Source organism: Rattus rattus, chromosome 3 (genome assembly GCF_011064425.1).
Source record: "Rattus rattus isolate New Zealand chromosome 3, Rrattus_CSIRO_v1, whole genome shotgun sequence".
Classification (NCBI taxonomy): Eukaryota; Metazoa; Chordata; class Mammalia; order Rodentia; family Muridae; genus Rattus; species Rattus rattus.
The window spans coordinates 20061108-20084599 of NC_046156.1; the positions used below are offsets into that span (position 1 = coordinate 20061108).

The window sequence follows — 23492 nt, forward strand, 5'->3', positions numbered from 1 at the left end:
AGCTTAGCGACTTGAGCCCGGCCTCCGCCCCTCAGGCGACAGCCACCAACCTGCACCGCTCGGGTCCGCAGACGCACGGTCCCGGGCGGGCTCAGCTTCACCGGCCGTGGGCAGGAGGCAGAGTTGGGCGCACTGAGCATGCTCGGCGGGGAGGGCGGGGCGCTCGGCCGCGCGTCGGGAGGGCGCTCCTCAGGACGGCTCCGCGCCTCCGCGCCCGCCCGCCCCGCACGTTCGCTCGCTCGCTCGCTCGCTCGCTCCCTTGCTCGCAGCCACGCCCGCCGTAGGCTGCGCCCGTACGCCCCGCCCCGCCCCGCCCCGCCCGCCCCCGCCGCTCGTCTCCGCCGCGGCCGCGCCGCCAGCAGCCGCAGCCGCTGCTCCTCCCCGGCGGCCGCCCCGCGGGTCCCTCCCTGGCTGCAGGAGACGCGGAGGTAGAGGAGGACGCCGCCGAGCCGCGCCGCCCGCACCCGAACCCTTCGCCTCGCCCTGCCGGTCCTCACTCTGTGGGAGGAACATGGGTGAGTCCTGCCAGCCGTCATCGCCTGACATTTTTTTCTCCCCTCAGCGTGCTGCAGGGTGGCAATGCATTTCTCCTGCAAAGTTGCCGGGGTCCCCGCGTCCGCGAGGTGCCGGGCGGCGGCCCTCCCCGGGGAACGCGGGCGCACGCGGGCAGCCGGGCCGGCGGGGTCGCGCACGGGGTGGGGTCGGCGGCCGGTTCGGCGCTCGCCTCCCCTCCTCCACGCTTCCTGCCGGCGCCGGGCCGCGCGGGGCGTCCCCGGGGCTGGGAGGCCGCGGTGCTGCAGGCTCGGTCCCACGGCGAGCCCGACCACTTGGCGGAACTTCCTTCCCGTGGGCGCGAATGCTCCCTCCCTAGCCTGCGACGGCCGGCGCCGGTGCTGGGAGAGCCGGCAAGTAGTTTGGGAGGGCGATTGCCAGCCGAGTGCTGCCGGAGCAGACAGCTTCCAAGGTGGAGGTGACGACTCGCCCGCCGCCATGGGCAGCGCGAGGCTGGCGGGAGCCGCTAGCTGTTGAATTAGTGTTGGGAGACTACGGCGTGCACAGTTCCGCTCCTCGAGCGGTTTTCTCGATTTCCCCTGGTTAGGCTACTGTGGCTGGAAACTGTACCCTGTAGCACATTGTTAAGGAATTTACATGCTGGTTATTCTGCCCCAGCTGCCCCTGCCTAAATCTGCATAATCTGATTCTAGTTCTATTGTATTTATAGTTAATCCTAAAAGAATGGATATTTCAATGCAAATGTTTATTAGAAAACTGTTCATATTTGAACGTGAAATTTTCCTCAGATCCTGCCTACCTGTGCATAATTACAAAAGCACCGGATACATTCTCTTCTGTAATTAAGAGCGAAAAGTTTCCTTTGATAGTAACAACTTGGATCATCTGCCCAGTGCACGTTCCCCAGTTTGCTTCTATTCCGGTCTATCGTAATTTCCCCTTTTAAAAACTGGCTTCTTCAGCGTCCCTCCAGTCGGACTTTGCCCACTCCTTCTGGGAAAGTTATTTATGAGTGTGGTCCTTTCATCTGTCAGTACAATGCTCAACATTTAGAGTTAGGTCATGGAAATACAGAACCCTCAAGGAAGCATCTGAATCTAGAAATGATGTGGTGGCGTTTCCCGGAAGAACAAATGCTCTGAGCTTTGAGTCAGATCTTTGTCATTTAGTAGGAAGGAGACCGTTGAGGGAGAATGGGGTGATTTTAATGAAACAAATAAAACAAACCACCTATGCCCCTGAATTTTATTTTCACTTGTTTGTCTTCTAAGTGGAACATTTCTTTTAAAAAAAAAAAAAGGTATTCTTTTACTAATCCAGATTACAGATTAAAATCTGCGTGTTCATGTAGAAACAAGTCTCAGTTTTTTAAAGATGAGATTTAGTTAGAAACTCATTTTAACTAAACGTTCAAAATGTTGAATCAGTGATTTTTCAGTGGAGGGAGATATCCAAGATCCGTTGTGGCATATTAGGGAATAAAAAGACCCAAGACAGATTAGATTAATTAATAGTCCTGCCAATCTTGACTGCTGTTGGGTGATTTTAAAAGAGAAAGAAAAAAAGCCAAATACAAACCCATTTTATTTTGAAGCTTCTCAAACTCTTATGATACTGCCTGTTAGCACTTGGGGGACCCTGTTGGAAGTTTTGTTTGTTTTGTTTTAAATAGCACATAATGTCTGATGGAGTAATTTATATGTTTAGTTGTTTTGTGCATTTAACCTTATGTTCAAGAAGATGACATTTGTCTTGTTTTGTGTCTTTTGGAGGAGTTTTCACATAGTAGGTGTTCAGTAAAATTTGGTCAAATTCTTCATCATACTGCCATGTACTTCCAGCTCTTGAACTTGAAAATGTAAGCCCTGCACAAATACATGGATTGGTAGACCCGGAAGTATAGGAAATGTCTTGTTATAAAAAACGGTTACATTGTCACAGGGTATGGGTTTTGAAGACAGCCTTAGGTATGAGGTTTCCTTCTGTAATGCTATTTACAGTGACTAAGATGTTTTTGTATGATCAGGAGGTATGTAAAATAATAAAACATTGAAACCTTGGGAGATAATTTCATATCTGAGCCACTGAAGTTATGACAGCTCCTAAGATATACTAATTAATGGTGCGGAATTACTTTTTAACTGTCTTTTAAAGAAATAAATAAAGTGCATTTTATTTATTTTAGGTAGTCTGTTTTGTTTTTTGACATCTTGGGTATCTAACCCCAGGGCCTTGTGCACGTTTGACCCTAGCTGGAACCCTTAAAGGATATTTTTATGGCAATCGCTTTTCTCTGTAAGAAAATGAAGGATAATTTCTGTGTAACCTTGCAGATCCCAGCTATTACTTTACATGTATATGTTATTGTAAGCCAATATTGATCAAAAATTCATCTTATGAGGTGCAAGAATGAGTGAGACAGACACACTTCAGGTTTCTTACAATCTTCAGAACTATGCGAGCCACAAATAGGAGTGTGAGTCGCAGGTGTGAAGGCACACATCTGTATTCTCACCACATTGGAGGAAAGGCTGAGGCAGGAGGGTCAAGAGGATAGATGAGTTTGAAGCCACCCTAGGCTGCTTGGCTGGATTAAAAAATTATCCTGCCTCAAACAGCAACATAAAATCTTTATTCAACAGGAAGAAACCTACAAATGATACAAAGTGTCTTTGCATATATTGCAAAGGTGCTGGAGATGCAGGGGTTTTAGAGAAGTGTTAGGTGAATCAAAGGTCGGTGAGGCTTCAAAACAGTAGAAATGAGACTGTCCGCTGGGAAGAGGGGGATGGTGTAAATTGAAAATAGGTCAGGAAGGTTAAAGACGTTTCTAGTAAAGTTTCTAAAAAGCCCCCTTTAGCTAGAGAAAAATACGGAAACAGTGGGAAACAGAAGTGGAAAAGCATTAGCAGTCGCCAAATAGTGGTAGGTCTGAAATGCCAGGCTGAAGTTTGCACTTGCTGAGGGAACCAACCATTAAAGGTATTTATGGAGCAGAATGTTGCTGTTCTGATGATAAAGATAATTTTACAATAGTGCCTCACTTCTTTGACATTCCCTTTTCTTATGTCTGTGTCACAGGATAGTATAGTCTGTTTGTTTGTTTGTCTGTCTTTCTTTCTTTCTTTCTTTCTTTCTTTCTTTCTTTCTTTCTTTCTTTTAAACCTTTGTGGTATCTGTTATGGAGATTTTGGCCTAATGTTAGTTTTAGAGAGAGCAAAATCATCTAAACCAAAGTCTGTTTTGATTATAAATTTTATGACATTTGAATTCAGGTTTGGAAATGTACCCAGGATCTCAGATGTCTTGTATTCATTCTATGTATGATGTTTCTCCTTAGTTCTCAAATGGCATTTTCTCCTTAGCAAAGCAGTTTAAGTGTTCGAGTCAGTTTGTTAGCTTTGGTTAAATGAATGTCTTAAGAAGCTCTGTCTCAGGGCTGACATAGGGACTGTATTCAGACTGCAGAGGAACAGAATTGGTTCAGTGCATTTATTTATACAGGATTGCTACTTGAGGAATTCCTGGAATTAAGCCAGGGATGGGGATAGTGATAAAAGGAATGTTAATAATGATCTGCAAGCCATGACTAGCTGTATCTGTAAAGTTCAGAGGCCCTCTGATGATTTTTACCTCTTTTCCTTTCACAGCGACTTGAGATACCTAGATACCTGTTGTATAAACAGACAGACACGCACACACCAAAACCAAACCAAAAAACACACTACAACTCTGTATCTACCAGACCGTTAATTGAAACTCATTGGAGTTCAAAGTTAAACTTAATATATAAAAATTAAATTGAGATTTAATTTTAGTTATTGTGCGCTCACCATATGGAAATAATAATTTCATGCACACAAATAATAATAAAATATAGTAAAAAAATGTGGTGCTTTGCATAATATAAATGCCCATTTTAATGTCTTATCTAAATGCTTATCATTTAATTTTTAATAATGGTTTTAATAACTGCCTCAGATTTTGTAAAAGTTAATAAATACGCCTCATGGGCCAGTAGCGTAAGTCTTCAGAACACCCCTGAGGTAGAAATTAGCAACTGCGGGTGTCAGTTATCATGTTACACTTTATAGAACTTAAAATTTAATCTTCTTAATTCCCTATTTTACTGATTCAGAGAAATAGTGTGTCCAAGAGGATAAAACGTTCTAAAAATCTCGACTTTAAAGTCGTCGCTTTCAAATTTCAGCTAGCATGGGAATCGTTTGGAGCTTTTTTTTTAAAAAAAAAAAAAAAAAAAAAAAGACTGGGGCAGCTCACGGTTCTGATTGAGTGGGTTTGCTTTGTTAAGACAAGTCTCAGGTGAGAGAATAATGGGAGTAACGCCTCCCCACAGCAGAGGTTGGCAGGCTTTGTCTGTAAAGGGCCAGATGGTAAATAGTTTAGACTTTTAGGCCAGGAGGCAAAGTCAAGACTCTTAAACAGAGCAGAAGAAATATATGACGGGAGAAAGCAAACAGCTGCAAACCTTTGGTTGAATTCAAAACACAATAGCATTGATTGGACAGTTTGTGCAGCCCATGTTGTTTCGAAGGATCACATGACACTCAGTTCTGGTTCTAACTGGCCAGGTTGGATTATCAGATTGGATTACAATCAGTGCAGAGCTCTAATGAAAATTTATGATTTTTGTCTTTGATGTTTTTCACATACGGATTGCTGGGTACCTCTACTTTCTTCCTTGTTTTGGATATGTTGAGGGTTAAGCCCAGGGTTCTGTGCGCCTCTGTTCTCAATGAGCCTATCTCTCGGATAGGGGGCGGTTAAAGAATTCTTCTGTGCTCTCCATAGTTGCCAGTCTGCATTCAGATGAACTACTCCCAGTTGAAAACTCAGCTTGCAGTGCGCTTGTGAAAGGCTGCAGCCATAGTTTTAGCTTGAAAAGTACGTACTGTAGTAACTGTGATTTGGGGGTTTCTACTCTCCCTTCGATCATTTAGTTCCCAAATGAAAGACGTAAAGCCTTTATGAGTATAGTAGGCCTTCAGAAGCACGTGAGCTGGGCAGGTGTCAGCCCTCTATGCTACCCTGTGTACTTCCCTGTCAGGAACCCCGGGATAGAACTTGCCGTGCTCCATCTGGAACACTCCTACTTCAGCTGGCTGGCCTTCACCGCCATGTTCTCACCTATCTGTCTCCTCATGGCATCTTCTCTGCTTTCTTCGTGGTCTCTGCCTCTAACCCCAAGACCCTAGAACGGAAGCCTCTCCTACCTGTCTTCTGTCCAGCCACAGTCTGTAGTTAGTCTTGTTGACCAATCAACTTGGATCAACAAGGGATAACGGGAGGCAAGGTTACATAGCATCGCTTGGCGTACATCCCTGGGGGCAACCAGACCTTGGGGGCCCGTGTTTAGCCATACGACCAATACATAGCAACAGACTGAACCTCAACACATACACCTGTTAGGTTTTCTGTGTTCATGGAGATCTTGTGTAGCAGATGACGAAGCAGGAATTAAACAAGATGGATCACTTGGTACTTCTGCTTTGTCCAGATGACATTATTGTACCACATAGTTCTTGTATGAGTTTTCCACTGACATTAAGGTGAGATGCAGTAGGAACATCAAATATGTGGGGAAATCGGGGGAGGGGGGGTCAGCTTGGGAGGTCAGTTGTTTTCATTCTTCCTTTGCTATTTGTAGTGAGCTTTTTTTTTTTTAAGTTCAAAACATCTCCTGTGTCCTGATTTTTTTTTTTTAATTTTTTTAATCAACCATAACCCATAAATGCTAACCCACTAGGCTCCCGTGTGGTAAGGCAGATTGAGATTAAGGCAGATTTTCAGTTTCTGCTCTGACAGGGATAGACGGAGCCAACCATGGGGTGGTTAAATTTGTGAGTGCAAATCAAGTTTTCTACTTGTGGCACAGACAGGGGATACACTTAAGGATTAAATGCTTTTCTCCCCCAAAACCTGCTAATGAAGAACAGTAAGCCTCAAACATTGTGTGTTTGTAAAACATAGTTTCTAAGCTGGTTAAGTCAGCCTCTTTGTGCTCCTCGTATATGTTACCACTTTAGGTTATACAAGATTAGCATTTTCTTAACTTCGAAAATACTCTGGTCTTTTTTTTTTCTTTTTTTCTTTTTACTTTTTTAATCGAATTTTTTATTTACATTTCTAGTATTATTTCCCTTTCCCAATTTCCTGTCCCTAAATCCCTTACCCCGTAGCCTCTCCCCCTCCCCCTTCTATGAAGGTGTTCCCCCACCCACCCCCTTCCTACCTCTCCATCCTGACACACATTGGGGGGGGTCCAGCCTTGGCAGGACCAGGGGCTAATCCTCCCATTGGTGCCCAACAAGGCCATCCTCTGCTACATAAGCATCTGGAGCCATGGGTCTGTCCCTGTGTACTCTTTAGATGGTGGTTTAGTCACTGGCAACTCTGGTTGGTTGGTATTGTTGTTCTTATAGGGTTGCAAACCCCTTCAGCTCCTTCAATCCTTTAACTCCTCCAATGGGGACCCTGTTCTCAGTTCAATGGGTGACTGCAAGCATCCACCTCTGTATTTGTCACACTCTGGCAGAGCCTCTCAGGAGACAGCTCTATCAGTCCCCTGTCAGCAAGCACTTCTTGGCATCAGCAATATTGTCTGGGTTTGGTGTCTGTATGTATATGGGCTGGATCCCCAAGTAAGACAGGCTTTGAATGGCCCTTCCTTCAGTCTCTGCTCCAAAGCTTGTCTCCCTATCTCCAAAAATACTCTTTCTAATCATTGTTCTTTGTAGCATTTCGAAATTGACTTCTTGAAAACATACCAAGCAAACAAACACAAAACCAACAAGTGAAAAAGAGGTGACTTACGAACCAGGGGAAAGATTGCTATTGTCTCCCATTGCCTGTTGGTAGACTGTATTACAGGCCCTGCTCCGCGCCCTGAGTGTTTAAGTTCTCAGTCTTGCCCAGCAAGCGCTTTGCCAACTGAGGTGTTTCTTATTGTGCTTTTTTGGGAGACAAAAAGGAACCTCTGGTTACCCCAGATAGACATCCAGGACAGACCACAGTGTGATTCAACCAAATCCAACCTGATGAAACCAGGGAGTTTGTAGGGCTTTCCGACTGGGGGCTTGCTTACGGGAGCATGCGTGACCTTCCCATCCCCACAGAGCTGCCAGGTCCAACCCTTTTAGGGTGGCCACAACGTGGACGCTTACTTTCAGTTACGCCTCTAATTCCTGTCACTTGGAGTTGGGAGGCTGGATGGTGAACCTCAAGGTGAGGGTCCCCTGTCTCTCCCTGGCTTCATCCACTCCCTAGGGAGTCCCAATACCTCTAGGACCATTATTAGTACTATAGAGCTGGCTACCACTGTATTATTTTGCTTTAGTTACCATAGCTACCAGGGGCAAAGCCCAAGATGGAATGCTGTTATGTCTAGGGAAAAAGCCGCCATACAGCACCTCCCCAGACCCTAAAGAGCTATCGATTCTAAAATAAACTTGAGATTTGGCTATGTTGCAGTCAAATGTAATTAACTCATCACGGCTAAGTGATTTTTCTTGCCTGCAGAAGAAGTGTGCCATTTAGAAACTTACCTGGTTTGCATCTCTGCGTCTTTATTTTCTTGAAGAAATTCTGCTGTGACAAGATATTCTGTTATCTGTTTCATCGTTTGGATGATTGCTGTCCTGTGAGTTTAGAGTGCGGTGGATGCCAAGAGTATTCTGTATTTTCCTAGTAAAGCTACAGTGGTGTTAGGGTATAATTCAATGATTTGCCAACCACAGAGTGACCATAAACTATCTCTTGGTTTAGTTTTAGATCCATGGTACTGAGGATGAATATTGTACTAAGGTTCATGAGTATGGAAACAGATCAAAATTCACTTGTCCACGGCACATATTTCTTTTGTAACATCCTAATGTTAAAAAAAATATATAAATTGAGGTCTGTGTGTAAACTAGATTTGACACGCTGGTCAAAACGAAATGTTGACTTCTTAAATAGTCCAAAAGTGAGGCTCCATTGGGCCTGCATTTCTACTGACAAAACCGCTTAGTATTGAGTGGAAAGATCCCTCAGTAAGGCAGGGCACACAGGCATGTCATCAAAGTCTAGCATCGTGGATTCCTTGAAGGAACTGAATTAATGTAAAACTGTGAGCTCCCCAACCTAACTTATACCTTGCAGAGTTGACTCTTGATTCAGGGTTTACTCAGGAAGGTACCTGACGTCACAGCACATCTGGATTTCTGTTATTGTTTCTAAATTACAAAAGACTTGATCTCATTAAAGTGGAGTATGGTTGAACTTGCCACATCTTGAAAAGAAATATGTTTAAAATTTAAAGAAGCTATGAAATCAAATCATACAGCTAGTCAGTAACATACTTACCTGTAGTCGTTGTAAAACACAGTTCAGCTGAGTTTTCAGTTGGCTAGAATGAATTAGGAACTAAGAGACAAACAGAGTCGATTTATTTTCAGCGTTTCCCCTATACGGTAGTGTAGAGGTTGAAGAGAAGGCTCAGTGGTTAAGAACCCTGCCGCTGTTGGAGAAGACCCGGTCTCGTTCCCGGCACCCATGCAGTGGCTCCCAGCACGCGGTAACTGCAGGTGTAGGGGATCCATTGATATTTTCTACTTGTGTGGACACCAGGTGTGCACATGTTACATGTGTGTTCATGTAGGCAAAACATGCACATAAAGTACATCTTAAAGAATGACATCTATAGTATAGCCTTTGACAAACTACTTGAATTCTTTTTTCCTTTTTAAAAAATGTTTTATTAGATAATTTCTTTACTTATATTTCAAACATTAATCCCCTTCCCATTTTCCTGTCCATAAGTCACTTCCCTCCCCCTCCTGCATACGGGTGTCCCCCATACACCCCCCTTATTGCCCCCCCATATTCCCCTGCACTGGGGGTCCAACCTAGGCAGGACCGAGGGCTTCCACTTCCACTGGTGCCCCAAAAAGGCTATTCTCTGCTACATATGAAGTTGGAGCCCAGGGTTATTCCATGTATAGTCTTTTGGTAGTGGTTTAGTCCCTGAAAGCTCTGATTGGTGGGCATTTTTTATTAAATTTTTATTAAATTCTTTATGTACCTATTTTATCTAGGGCCTAAAACATCCGACCACTTTTGACTAGAAAAGCTATGACCCATTATAAGACAGGACCTCCGAGCTCAAGTGCCCAATGAGAACTGTGTTATGGCAAACCAATTGCTGCTGTTGTCCTCCTTTGTTTTTGGCTTTTGAGATTAATTTTACTTTCTTGGGAAAATAATGGAATCATCAGAGTGCTATTAGATATTTTATTATATATAATCTAATCTAATAGGACTATTAGTATATCTTAGAAAGCATTCACTAACATGTAAGGCAACATAAAATTGTTATCTGTACAAGAACTACAAAAGCAATAATATGGTCATATTACTTTTATTTTTAAGTTACAGAAATGACTTATAAAATTATGTAAAATAATCTCAAATAACTACTGAGTTGTCTTCATTTGTGCTGGGATTTTTTTTTTTAATAGAACAAAGCAAACAGAATTCATGGTACTTTTTCAAATTGTTGTTTTGAAAGCTGTGAGGTATGTGTGCTGTCTTAGATAGTCTGAAAGTAAGACCTTTGTCAGGTTGGGAAAGCTGTTTGCTGTCAGTCTTGAAAAGCATTCCTGTGTCAAGATTCACTAAGTGTTTGGTACCGATCATTATACGCAAAGCACAGTTGATGAATGAATGCCTCACAGGAATGGGAGTGCCAGCCGACTTCATAAAATTGAAAAATAGGTTTGGTTTGAAATGTAATTAGGACAAATGTCGAATTTCATGTGAGCTGATTAATTTCCTTTTACCTGCAAAGATTCGTGTTTGGAAAGGTTACAGTGTTAAGCTGCAAGAAGGAATCACACCAGTCCATTAAGGTGTGCTTCTGGTATCAGAGAGGGGACTGAGAGAGCTGAAGGGGCTTGAGACCCCATATGAACAACAACGCCAAACAACCAGAGCTTCCAGGGACTAAACCACTACCCAAAGATTATACATGGACTGACCCTGGACTCTGACCTCATAGGTAGCAATGAATATCCTAGTAAGAGCACCAGTGGAAGGGGAAGCCCTGGGTCCTGCCAAGACTGAACCCCCAGTGAATGTGATTGTTGGGGGGAGGGTGGTAATGGGGGGAGGATGGGGAGGGGAACACCCATATAGAAGGGGAGGGGAAGGGGTTAGGGGGATGTTGGCCTGGAAACCGGGAAAGGGAATAACAATCAAAATGTAAATAAGAAATACCCAAGTTAATAAAGATGGAGGAAAATAAATAAATAAATAGAATGATGGATTTTATAGGAAAAAAAAAAGATGTGCTTCTGGCTTTCACGTGGTTTGTGGATGGAGGCGCTGTCAAGTCAGAAGCGAGACAAGATCAGCACAGTAGCTGTTACACTAGAAAGCTGCAAAACAGGTAGACCAGGCAGTCACGGGTCACTTTTGGAAAAGCTTAGACTCTTAACTGTAGATAAGAATAATGTAAAGGAAATGGATCATAGAAACAGAGAAGATCCTAACTGAACCCTCGGAGGAAACACAGACACAATGACGGAGAGAGTGACAGATCGCAGTTCAGCTTAGTACTCACTGTGAAGATCTGGACTTCTTCCCTTGAATTTATTTCCTTTATGAATTAAATACCTGTTAAAGTATTTCATTATTTCGATACTGTGGCAGAGACTGTCCCTGCCATAGTTCACTGTTTGTTTTGTTTTTAATTACATAATCAGACATGTAGATAGCTGCTACCTAGTACAACTGGTTAATTTGGTTGGAAATTTCCCTTCTTGAGGATCGTCCATCTACAAAAAGCAACATAGCTCTCCACAGCTCTAATCCGCACAGAATGAGTTTACTGCACAAGGTGCTTACTGGCTGGACAGAAGAAAGGCCAGAACTTTGATTCATCCCCTGGTTGGTACATATTCTTTTTTTTTTTTTTTAAGATTTATTTATTTTATTTATATGAGTACAGTGTTGGCTGTCTTCAGACACACCAGAAGAGGGCAATGAACCCCATTACAGATGGTTGTGAGCCACCATGTGGTTGCTGGGACTTGAACTCAGGACCTTGGGAAGAACAGTCAGTGCTCTTAACTGCTGAGCCATCTCTCCAGCCCCCAAAATTAATTTATTTATATTTTATGCACATTGGTATTCTGCCTGCATGTATATCTGTGTGAGGGTGTTGGCTCCCCTGGAACTGGAGTTACAGACAGTTGTGAGCTACCATATGAGTGCTGGGACCCTGGGTCCTTAGATTAAAAACAGCCAGTGCTCCTAACCACCAAGCCACCTCTCCAGCCCCCAAAATTAATTTATTTTTATTTTATGCACATTGGTATTCTGCCTGCATGTATATCTGTGTGAGGGTGTTGGTTCCCCCTGGAACTGGAGTTACAGAGTTTTTGTGAGCTACCATATGAATGCCGGGAATTGACCGTGGGTCCTTTGATTAAAAACAGCCAGTGCTCTTAACCACTGAGCCATCTCTCCAGCCCTGAGTTGGTACTTATTCTAGGCAGATTTATTCAGCTTCTGAATTCAACTCTGTTGACAGTTACTTCCCTGAAGAGTTTCGGGTGTTGCATAAGATAACGCCCATGTGAATGTTAATGCCCATCTCCAAAACCGAGACTATAATCAGAACTTAAACCAACTAAGAGTCATGGTTATCGTACTTACAGAACCATACAGTGGACATTGTTATGATAGCAGATTATATTTTTCGGAGATGGCCATAATTTCTTGCTCTGCAGAACCAGTTATAGCTTGCCATCTTCTCGGGAGCTCCTTGTCTGGATACACCTAGGATTTGTTTTTAACCAGCAGAGCGCAGAGTTCAGGGGAAGTGGTGATATTGTATGACTTTCTTGTCCTGAGTGATGAAAACGTTAAAGCTGCTTGTTCGCTGCAGCAGTGCTCTGTTTGAAAGCCTGTGGAGCCCTTCAAGGCTGCCATGGTGGTGGGAAGTGAAGCTTTCAGGAGGAGTGCTAGTGTCGGGTCCTAGGCATGCAGTTCAGGCATGCTCTTCCCGGCCAGTCATCAGACCCCTAGTGAGTGAACCAGTGCATGGTTGACAGGACGCCCCAATCCAGCTTTGGGGTACTTCAGAGTCACCCCTGGTCTCTAGGACTCAACACAGAAGGGCTGAACCTTGGGGAGAGAACCAGTTCCCAATGTGCACCTGTGGTATTCCTAGTTCATGGACTCTATGTGCACAGTACGGTGGCTTTGTTTCATGTCAATAAGTTTGGTGGGATTTATGGAACGATGATAATTGGAGCATCTCGTCAGAAGCAGGTTGGTACTAAAGTCCATCATAGAAGTAGATAAGCGCTTCCTGTGTAGTTCTGTAGCTTCACACGCAGAGAACTTGATAGGGGGTTTTCCTCATAAGCCCCGGTAACTGGGCAACAGAGTTTTATTCCATTCAGTAGTAACACCAGCTTCCACAAGAGTGATAGGAAGTTACTGGGGATTAACAGTAGTCATCTTTGACATGTGGGCCGCTTATGTTTTGAAGTCATGTATGTGTTGTACTACATACATGAGCACAGAGTATTTCTAGAAGGACACATGGGAAGTGCTGACACTAGTTGCTTCTGGGAATAAATAGGAATAGGCAAGTGCAGCGCTCACCAAAGTAAAAGTAGCTTTGGTGCTGTGAAAGGGGGGGGGGCTGCGTTGTGTTCATCTTTCTTCTGTCTTTAGCACCGAGTGCTGTGTTGAGTGATTGCTGGGCATATAGTTCATATCGGAAGAAACAAGTTTGGGATTATCTTCTTAATTAATCAGTCATCTTATATATATATAACATTTCTGTCCTTCCTCACACAGCTCCCCAGTTCACATCTCAAGAAGCCTAGTTCTAGAGCTGTGTCTGCCCATGTCCAATCAGGAGATAAAAACCAAGTATTTGTGAGAGGATAGACAGACAGACAGACACAGACACACACACAGACACACACACACACACACACACACACACACACACACACACACACACCTAGATACATAGATACTGTAACAGGAAACATAGCTTATTGCTCAGAGCTTCTATTCATATTTTACTTATTTTTTAGTGTATAGGGTGTTTGTGTGTATGTCTTCACCACGCGGGTGTCTGGTGCCCACATAGGTCAAGGACGTCAGATCCCTGGAACTGGCGTTACAGATGGTTGTTAACTATCGTGTGGTTGCAGGGAATTGAACCAGGATCCACTGGAAGAGCAGCAAGCGCCCCACCCACTAAGTTGTTTTGCCAACCTCTGCTCTGAGCTTCTCAATGCTGCTCTTCAAGCCCAAATCTCAGTTGGGTGGTGTGACTAGGAACCTGGTATTATCGTGGAAGAGTGCACTGCAGAAGAGAAACTCTCAACTTAGGACTCCAGAACATTGTATAGGGTCCCAGCCAATAAATGTATACACACACACACACACACACACACACACACACACACACACACACCCTTATCTATTACATAAATCTCTTGAGAAGAAGTCATCTCTTGTGTGTTGCCTTAGAAAGAGTTAAAGACAAATCTCTAGAAAGAAGAGCGTATTGGACAGCTGTGGGCACGGGAGACTTTACTGCACTTTACCATTTTGTTTGTTTGCTCAGATAATTATAATGATACAGAAATGCCACAGAGTCTAAGGGAAATTATGTCTTGCACACAATTCGTTTTTTAGGTGTTCTCCACCCTCACCCTGTGTGTGTGTGTGTGTGTGTGTGTGTGTGTGTGTGTGTGTGTGTGTGTGTGTGTGTGCATGTGTAGTAGTGCGTATGTTTATGTGTGCTTATAGAAGTCACCGGACTTCTCTGGCATCATGCTCAAAAACATTGTACATCTGCTTTGAGACAGGGTCTCCCATTGGTCTGGAATTCACCAGTTAGGCCAGAGCCACTGGCCATCAATTAATTCTGAGACCTTTCTGGCTCTGCCTCTCAGCTTAAGGATTAGAAATGCAAACAGCCTCACATTTGTCCATCGGATATGAGCTCATGTCCTCATGTTATGAGGTAAAGAATATTGGCAACTGAGGTGTTTTTCCAGCTCAGCGCCCAGGAAATTAAACAGAATAATTACTGTTAAATTATCGAGCAGTGATAGACCAGGGGACTCTAAAGGGTAAGATAGACCCAAGAATGGGGATCCAAGGGAGGGGGAAAGAAGATTTTTCAATGAAATAGGCAGTTTTATTATTCTAAACTCTCTTGGGTCAAGAGATCAGCCCCAGAGCCCTGCGTATACTAAGCACTCGTGTAGGCTAACACTGACTGTGCTCCGAGTCGCCAGCCTTCTGAGTTACAGTTCATTCGGGTTTGTCTAGGGCAAAGCTGGTCTGCGGTCACCTGACCTGTAAGAACAACGATGACGAAAATGGCAGTGCCTGAGCGAGTGCATAGGGACTTGCAGGAGGACTTGAGGAACTTGAAGCTGGGGAAGCACTCTGCAGGGACCCAAGGCACGTGTGTAATGGTGACAGAGACTCCAGCATGTGTGCTTAAAGTGGTGCTGGGCACAGCAGGGAACTCTTTCCACACTGACGCGGAGATGAGCTGTGGGCTCTACTGTGCAGAACTACACAGAAGAAGGAGGAAGGGGAAGGAGAAGGAGAAGGAAAAGAGGAGGAGGAAGAGGAGGGAGATGTGTTAAAGGTTCCAGATCGCAGGCATTTGACACTGGCTGTGAGGTGAGCTTGCATAGGAAATGGGGATGAGTTAGTTGATGCCTGACCCAGTCTGTCGTCGAGATTTTATTCTTTTGTTTTAGTGTTTTAATCACTCATGCCTTCCGTTTTCATGTAGACTTAGGGGTCCGTCTGAATCTAGTCTGGTTCTCCTTTGCCCCAGACATATCCTAGAATCCCGGGCAGAGCTTGGAGGTAGGATATCGATTACACCTGAACCTTAAGTACCGGGAATCGACAGTGCTTCCTAAGCAGGCACTTGAGTTGATGCTGGAGGAGTTGGTGCCCGCAGCCTCAGCATTAAGTCTAAAACCTCTGTGCTAACTTGAGGAGCTAAGTGGACCGTGAGAGTAAAGAAACAAAATGGAGTCTTGGAAGGGGCACAGATAATAGAGTAAACTACTGAGACATTGTTCTGGCAGAATCCTGTGAAAGAATGCTGGTATATTGAGGCGTAGGTGGCCTTACAGGCATTCTAGGTGTAAGGAACTGTAGCAGGGTGGATACGTTTAAGTGGTTATTTGTGTGTGTGTGTGTTTGTGTGTGTGTGTGTGTGTGTGTGTGTGTGTGTGTTTACACCTCTCTGTGTTGTGAAAGCTAGCTTAACAGTTTGTAGTTTGGAAGTGTGTCTCTTCTGTCTTGTTTCTAGAACTTCTCTCCTGTGCACAGGTCATGGCAGCAATCACAGAAGCCCGGACATGGCAGGTTACAGCCCACTAACATTGTCCCAGTATGATTCTTAGCTTTCTTTTTAAAAATTTTCACATGCCGTGAAGCTTTGTTCTTTTATCTGCATTGATTTTTCTTCAGTGCCTTATAATATAGTCTTGGCCACTCTTTGATATGGAAGTATAGTAAATCTTTCCATTTATAAGCCTGTGAGGAAGATATTAGCCCAATATTTTTCTTGTTCGGTTCTTAAAGCATTGAGCCTGGATCTTTCTGTGACTTGCTCTGTGATTAAGTACAAAAGATAGTTATTAATTTGTAATTTGTATCGTGCTGGATGCTAAAACCATATCTGACGGCTGTGAGACAGGAAATGGTTCCCGAACTCTTTTGCTGTGTGTGGAATAAAATTTAACTGCCCTGCTCTCACGAATTAAAGTTTACTGTTGACATCATGAGGATGGGGGACACTCTTGGCCCTCAACTTAGACATGACTGGGAAGCAGTATTTTTCCTTCAAACTGAAATAGACTGGTGCTTTCTGGATGGGTTGTAGCTCAGTGGTGGAGCACTTACATAGAGAGTAGCTTGACCTCAAAGCCCTCAGCATGACTAAGAAGGAGAGGAACACTGCTCTCAGAATGTGTTTTGTAAGAAAATTGTGAAGAACCTTTTGTACCAGTTTTCTGAAATAACAAGAGAAGCATCTTCACTTTCACCATGATTGAAGTCACAAGAAAAATATTTCTTAGTCAAGGCAATTTACATCATAATTTGTAGCCAGATGTAGGTTAAGGTGGTGGGAAAAGTAATGTCAGGCTGTCAGGATCTATTGCTGTAACTTTTATTTTGTCAAGCCTTATTTTAAATGATGGTTCCTTAAGTGTTTTAACTTCCCTTGTAGCCCACCACCTACCAGAGGTAGTGGAAAAGAAAGGATACAGGGAAGTGGACCTGTTTAGAAAGGTTCTTTGGAGCAATTCCCATCTATGTTATCTGGAAAATCGGCAGTTCAGTTCACAGGCCAGCAAGCAACAGCAGCTAGATCCACTCGCAAACACGTCACAGATACACCAGCAGTCCAGTTCAGTCGAGTCCAGTTAGCAACAGTGGTGACCCGACCTAGCAGAGACAGCTAGGCCTCAGCCTTGGCTCAAGTCAGCAGGAAGGACCTGGAGGAGCTCCCGAAGTTCTCAGCTCTGCCTTTTTCAGGGAATCAAAGATCAGCAAAGACTCAAGACCCATAAGCATTGCACAGCTAGCTGTACCAGCAATCCAAGGTCCGTCTCCATCACTCTGTGGAGTCCTGTTTATATCCTCCAACCAAACACTGTCCTCCATGTGCCTTGCCTCAGCACACATCCAAACAGCCAGAGTCTGCAGTCTCAACAAATGCAGCTCAACTGTGCAATGTAAGGCGGACCAGTACATGGTGTCGGTAGCAAAGAATCCTTTCACTCACTGTGTCTGCTTCAGTGAAACATTCCTTCACGAGTCTACCTTAGCCTTTCACAGCTGTGTCCACTTTAAGGAGACGTTCTCCTTCACATCTTTGTCCAGCAAAACACCATCCAACCGACTTTCCAAAGAACAAGTAAGTTTCCAGTTCAGATTGCATTTCACTTGGAAGAGTAATGTGAAAATGTTTAAATGGCTCATCAAATAAAAATATATTAACAGAGTTTTTTTTTTTCTGTTTTTTTTTTACACAAAAGAGTAAAACTAGGGAAATGAAACAGAATGCAAGATTGGAGCTATATGAATTTGTACAAAAATAGTTTTCTAAATCAGTTTACTTAGAAAGTTACTTAAGTTTTGGATTTCACTCGCTTGGCATGATTTTCTAACTATATAGAAGTTGACTAACTTCATCTGAAGCCTTATTTTATCCGGACTCATAGTCTTGATTGAAGGGTTAATTGATAGAAAGTGGCACTTACAGTTAGTTTAAGAATGGAGGAGCTCTACCCTTGGAGAGAGATACAGATGCGCTAGTCTCTGGCTGTCCTCAGATACCTGAGAGAGGTCAGCCTAAGAAGGCAGTGTGTTTTGGCCCCAGTTTGAGAGCACAGACGTCACCACTGCATGACATTAGGAGCTGGAAGCAGCATGGTGCGGGCAAGTGGATGTTAATGCTCCGCTCCCCCATTTTCCCTACCGCCCTTTATTGTTATTTTTTTTGAAACAGGGTTTCTCCATAGCCCTGGCTGGCCTGGAACTCAAGCCTCATGGCTGACTGGCTTCCTCTCTCTTTCACTTGGACCTAGACTGTTGGCCTAGGGTTAGTACTGCTTACCTTCACATTGCCTCTTAGTTAAACCTTTCTAGAAACACACTCTAGACAAATCCTTGGGTCCAGACGATTTTAAATCCTCCCAAGTTGACAATCAAGATTAACCATTAAAATGGAGAGGTGATGAATGACCACAGGGGTTTGGTGTCATTGCTGCCCGTACACCATATTGGGAGCAAACGCATGCATATGAATAGGTATATATGTGCTACAGCAATAAACCAAAAATAAGAGTATAATTTATGAACTTTAATTTGGAGTTTTCATTAAATGAAACAGCTTATTAATTTTTTATTCAAACACTGTGAATATCTCTACTTCTTAAATGTTATCCTCTCAGTACTGCACACACTCACTTTGAAGAGTAATTTTTGTTAAAATATGTCTTTCCCATGTCATGTGCATGTATGTGTATTAATAAAACATATTTAGTATAGATTTATATTCCTGTTAGATCATGGAATGTCTGTGTGACTGTGCCCTAAGAAATAACTTAAAGGAAATGGCTCATGCCATTAAATATTCAAGGTTCTTTCTTCTTTGACTCAGTAATAATTCTGAAAGTAATAATAAATTATTATAATTTTAAATACTATTTTTAAGTTCATAGTTGTGTGTGGAGTGTGTGTGTTGTATGTGTGTGTTGTGTGTGGAGTGTGTATGTTGTATGTGGAGTGTGTGTTGAGTGTGGACTGTGTGTGTTGTATGTGTGTGTTGTGTGTGGAGTGTGTGTGTTGTGTGTGGAGTGTGTGTGTTGAGTGTGTGTGTGGAGTGTGTGTGTTGTATGTGTGTGGAGTGTGTGTTGTGTGTGTGTTGTCTAAACTAGCAACATTTTGACAGCAAGCACCTGGAGTGACTGTAGAAAAAATAAATAATTTTCTACTAACTTTTCTAGCTTGCTGTTATGTAAGTTTCTGCTTTGCTGTTTGCTTACTTGGCTCTCCCATCCTCAGACTCACGGAGGATTGCAGTGGTGTGAGCAGTGTGTCCTGGCTAGTTTTCTGTCAACTTCACACAAGCTAGAGTCATCAGACAAGGGGAGTCTCAATTGAGAAAATTCTCCCAAAAGGTGGGGCTGTAAGCAAGCATTTTCTTAATTAGTGACTGATTTTATACGGCCCAGACCCTTGTGGGTGGTGCTGTTCCTGGGCTGGTGGTCCTGGGTTCTGCAGACAGCAGGCTGAGCAAATCATGAGGAGCAAGCCAGTAAGGGGTCCCCTTCATGGCCTTCGCATCAGCCCCTGCCTCCAGGTTCCTGCACCATTTGAGTTCCTATCCTGACTGACGAGAAACCATCTTCTTTTTAAACATCACATGGTTTTTAAAGGAAGCTACTCAGAATTTTGCCCAGTCCGAAACTGCATCTCAGTGAATGTCTCTGCCCTTAGAATGGCCATTCTGAAGCATTAACATTTTGCTCAGGATTATTACTTTAACTACCAAGTATATGTTATCTTTTCTTTGGAGACGTCATGCTTTATCTTAATGTGGAAGAGATCTTTTTGGGGCAATATTTTGGTATTGATAACTCTTTCAAGGTGGGGTATAACTCAGTGTTAGAACATTTACTTAGTATATGCAAGGCCTTGGGTACTTTTAAATTTTAAAGAATGCTTCTTTATACTGAAGGGAATTATCCATTTTCTTTCTTATTTTTTTTAATGGGTACAGCCTTTATTTTGTGTATGATGAAAAAGAAAAAGCATTTGCTTTTTTTTTTTTTCTGGCAGAACTCAAAATTGTATTTACCTAGTAAAATAAATTATGATTATCTGATGAGAAGTAATGGACACATTCCTGTCATAATAAAGTATAATCTGTCATAAGGACATTTTCCATGACTTTTTTTTTTATTTTCATACTACATTTTTAATCCACGGTGTTTATTTTATTGTATTTATAACACATCTTAGTTCTAGTGCTTGCTACAGTGAAAGACACTGATTCAGAATCCATGAAGGGAAATGGCCTCTGTGGACTTCTTTCAACCCAGTCCCAGCTTCTATGGGGCTTCCGATAAGTTCTTAGACCTTTTCTTTTCTTTTATTGAATGTCTTCTCTATTTACATTTCAAATGTTACCCCCTTCACTCCCCTCCCATAACCCCTCCCTCCATTTCTATGAAGATGCTCCCACTTCTACACACCCACTCCAACCTCAATACCCTGGCATTCTCCTACATTGGGGCATCAAGTCTTCACAGGACCAAGGGCTTGCTGTCCCACTGATAAGAGATAAGGCCATCCTATGCTACATATGCAGCTGGAGTCATGGGTCCCTCCATGTGTATTCTTTGGTTGGTGGTTTAGTCCCTGGGAGCTCTGGGGGGTCTGGTTGGTTGATATTGTTGTCCTTCCTGTGGGGTTTCATCCCCCTTCAGCCTTCAGCTGCTTCAGTCTTTTCTCTAACTTCTCCATTGGGGTCCCCATTCTCAGTCCAATATTTAGCTGTGAGCATCCCCATCTGTGTTTGTCAGACTCTGGAAGAGCCTTTCAGGAGACTGCTATATCAGGCTCCTATCAGCATAGCATGAACTTCTTGGCATCCACAATAGTGTCTGGGTTTGGTGACTGTATATGGCATGGATTCCCAGATGGGGCAGTCTCTGGATGACCTTTGCTTCTCTCTCTGCTTCACTGTTTGTCTCTGTATTTCCTCCTGTGAGTATTTTGTTCCCCCTTCTAAGAAGGACTGAAGCATCCACACTTTGGTCTTCCTTCATCTTGAGCTTCATGTGGTCTATGAATTGTATCTTGGGTATTCTGAGCTTTTGGTAAAAAAGCCACTTATTAGTACATATCATGTGTGTTCTTTTGTGATTTGGTTACGTCACTCAGGAAATTTTCTAGTTTCATCCATTTGCCTAATAATTTCAGGAAGTCATTGTTTTTAATAACTGAGTACTCCATTGTATAAATGTACCACATTTTCTGTATCCATTCCTCTGTTGAAGGACATCTGATTCTTTCCAGCTATAATAAATAAGGCTGCTATGAACATAGTGGAGCATGTGTCTTTGTTGTATGTTAGAGCATCTTTTGGGTATATGCCCAGGACGGGTACAGCTGGGTCCTCAGGTAATGCAATGTCCAATTTTCTGAGGAACCTCCAGACTGATTTCCAGAGTGGTTGTACTAGTTTGCAATCCCTCCCAATGGAGGAGTGTTCCTCTTTCTCCACATCCTCACCAGCATCTGTTATCACCTGAGTTTTTGATCTTAGCCATTCTGACTGGTGTGAATCTCAGGGTGGTTTTGATTTGCATTTTCCTGATGACTAAGGATGTTGAACATTTCTTTAGGTGCTTCTCAGCCATTTGATATTCCTCAGCTGAGAATTCTTTGTTTAGCTTTGTACCATTTTTAATAGGATTATTTGACTCTCTGAAGTCGAACTTTGTGAGTTCTTTGTATATTTTGGTTATTAGCCCTCTATTGGATGTAGGCTTGGTAAAGTTCTTTTTGCAATCTGTTGGTTTCTGTTTTGTCATAATGACAGTGTCCTTTGCCTTCCAGAAGCTTTGCAATTTTATGAGGTCCCATTTGTCCATTCTTGATCTTAGAGCATAAGGCATTGGTGTTCTGTTCAGGAAAATGTCCCCAGTGCCCATGTGTTCAAGACTCTTCCCCACTTTTTCTTCTATTAGTTTGAGTGTATCTGGTTTTATGTGGAGGTTCTTGATCCACTTGGACTTTAGCTTTGTACAAAGAGATAAGAATGGGTCAATTTGCATTCTTTTACATGCTGACCTTCAGTTGAACCAGCACCATTTGTTGAAAATGTCTTATTTCCAATAGTTGGTTTTAGCTCCTTTGTCAAAGATCAAGTTACTGTAGGTGTGTGAGTTCATTTCTGGGTGTTCACTTCTATTCCATTGATCTACCTGCCTGTCCCTGTACCAATACCATACTGGTTTTATTACTATTACTCTATAATACAGCTAGAGATTAGGTACGGTGATTCCCCAGAAGTTCTTTTATTGTTGAGAATAGCTTATTATATTCTGGGTTTTTTGTTATTCCAAATGAATTTGCAAATTGCTCTCTAACTCTGTGTGAAGAATTGAATTGGAGTTTTGATGGGGATTGCATTGAATGTGTAGATTGCTTTTGGCAAGGTGGTCATTTTTATTATATTAATCATGCCGGGCCATGAGCATGGGAGATCATTCCATTTTCTGAGATCTTTGATTTCTTTCTTCAGAGACTTGAAGTTCTTGTCATACAGATCTTTCACTTGCTTGGTTAGAGTCACACACAGGCATTTTATGTTATTTGTGACTATTGTGAAGGGTGTTGTTTTCCTAATTTCTTTCTCAGCCTGTTTGTCCTTTGAGTAGAGAAAGGTCACTAATTTGTTTTAGTTAATTTTATATCCAGTCACTTTGCTGAAGTTTATTAGGTTTAGTAGTTCTCTGGTGGAACTTTTGGGGTCACTTAATTATATTATCATATCATCTGCAAATAGTGATATTTTGACTTGTTCCTTTCCAATTGTATCCCTTTGACCTTCTTTTGTTGTCTAATTGCTCTAGCTAAGACTTCAAGTACTATATTGAATAAGGGAGAGAGTGGGCAGCCTTGTCTAGTCCCTGATTTTAGTGGGATTGCTTCAAGTTTCTTTCCATTTAGTTTGATGTTGGCTACTGGCTTGCTGTATATTGGTTTTACTATGAATAGGTATGGACTTCGAAATTCTGATCTTTCCAAGACTTTTATTATGAAGGGGTGTTGAATTTTGTCAAATGCTTTCTCAGCATCTAATGAAATGATCATGTGGTTTTGTTCTTTCAGTTTGTTTATATAATGGATCACGTTGATGGTTTTCCGTATATTAAACCATCCCTGCATGCCTGGGATGAAGCCTACTTGATCATGGTGAATGATTGTTTTGATATGTTCTTGGATTCAATTTGCAAGCATTTTCTTGAGTATATTTTTTCATTGACATTCATAGGGAAACTGGTCTGAACTTCTCTTTGGTGGGATCTTTGTTTGGTTTAGGCATAAGTGTAATTGTGGTTTCAAAGAACAAATTGAGTTAGTATTCCTTTTGTTTGTATTTTGTGGAATAGTTTGAAGAGTATTGGTACTAGGTTTTCTTTAAAGGTCTGATAGAATTCTGCACTAAAGCCATCTGGTTCTGGGCTTTTTGTTGTTGTTGTTGGGAGAATTTTAATAATTGCTTCTTTTTCTTAGGACTGTTTAGATAGTTTATCTGATCCTGATTTAACTTCGGTACCTGGTATCTCTCTAGAAAATTGTCCATTTCTTCCACATTTTCCAGT

The 23492-nt window shown here is 42.6% G+C and overlaps 1 protein-coding gene across 1 annotated transcript in view; it reads left to right on the top strand.

Moving 5' to 3' along the window:
* The first annotated feature begins 335 nt into the window (after positions 1 to 335).
* The window catches only part of Rap1gds1 (Rap1 GTPase-GDP dissociation stimulator 1), a 148847-nt gene continuing 125690 nt past the window's right edge, over positions 336 to 23492 (top strand). Inside the window, exon 1 of the mRNA XM_032897252.1 lies at positions 336 to 515. Within this exon, the coding sequence (XP_032753143.1) occupies positions 512 to 515 (4 nt within the window). The 5' untranslated portion in view covers positions 336 to 511. The remainder of the gene's footprint in view (positions 516 to 23492) is intronic.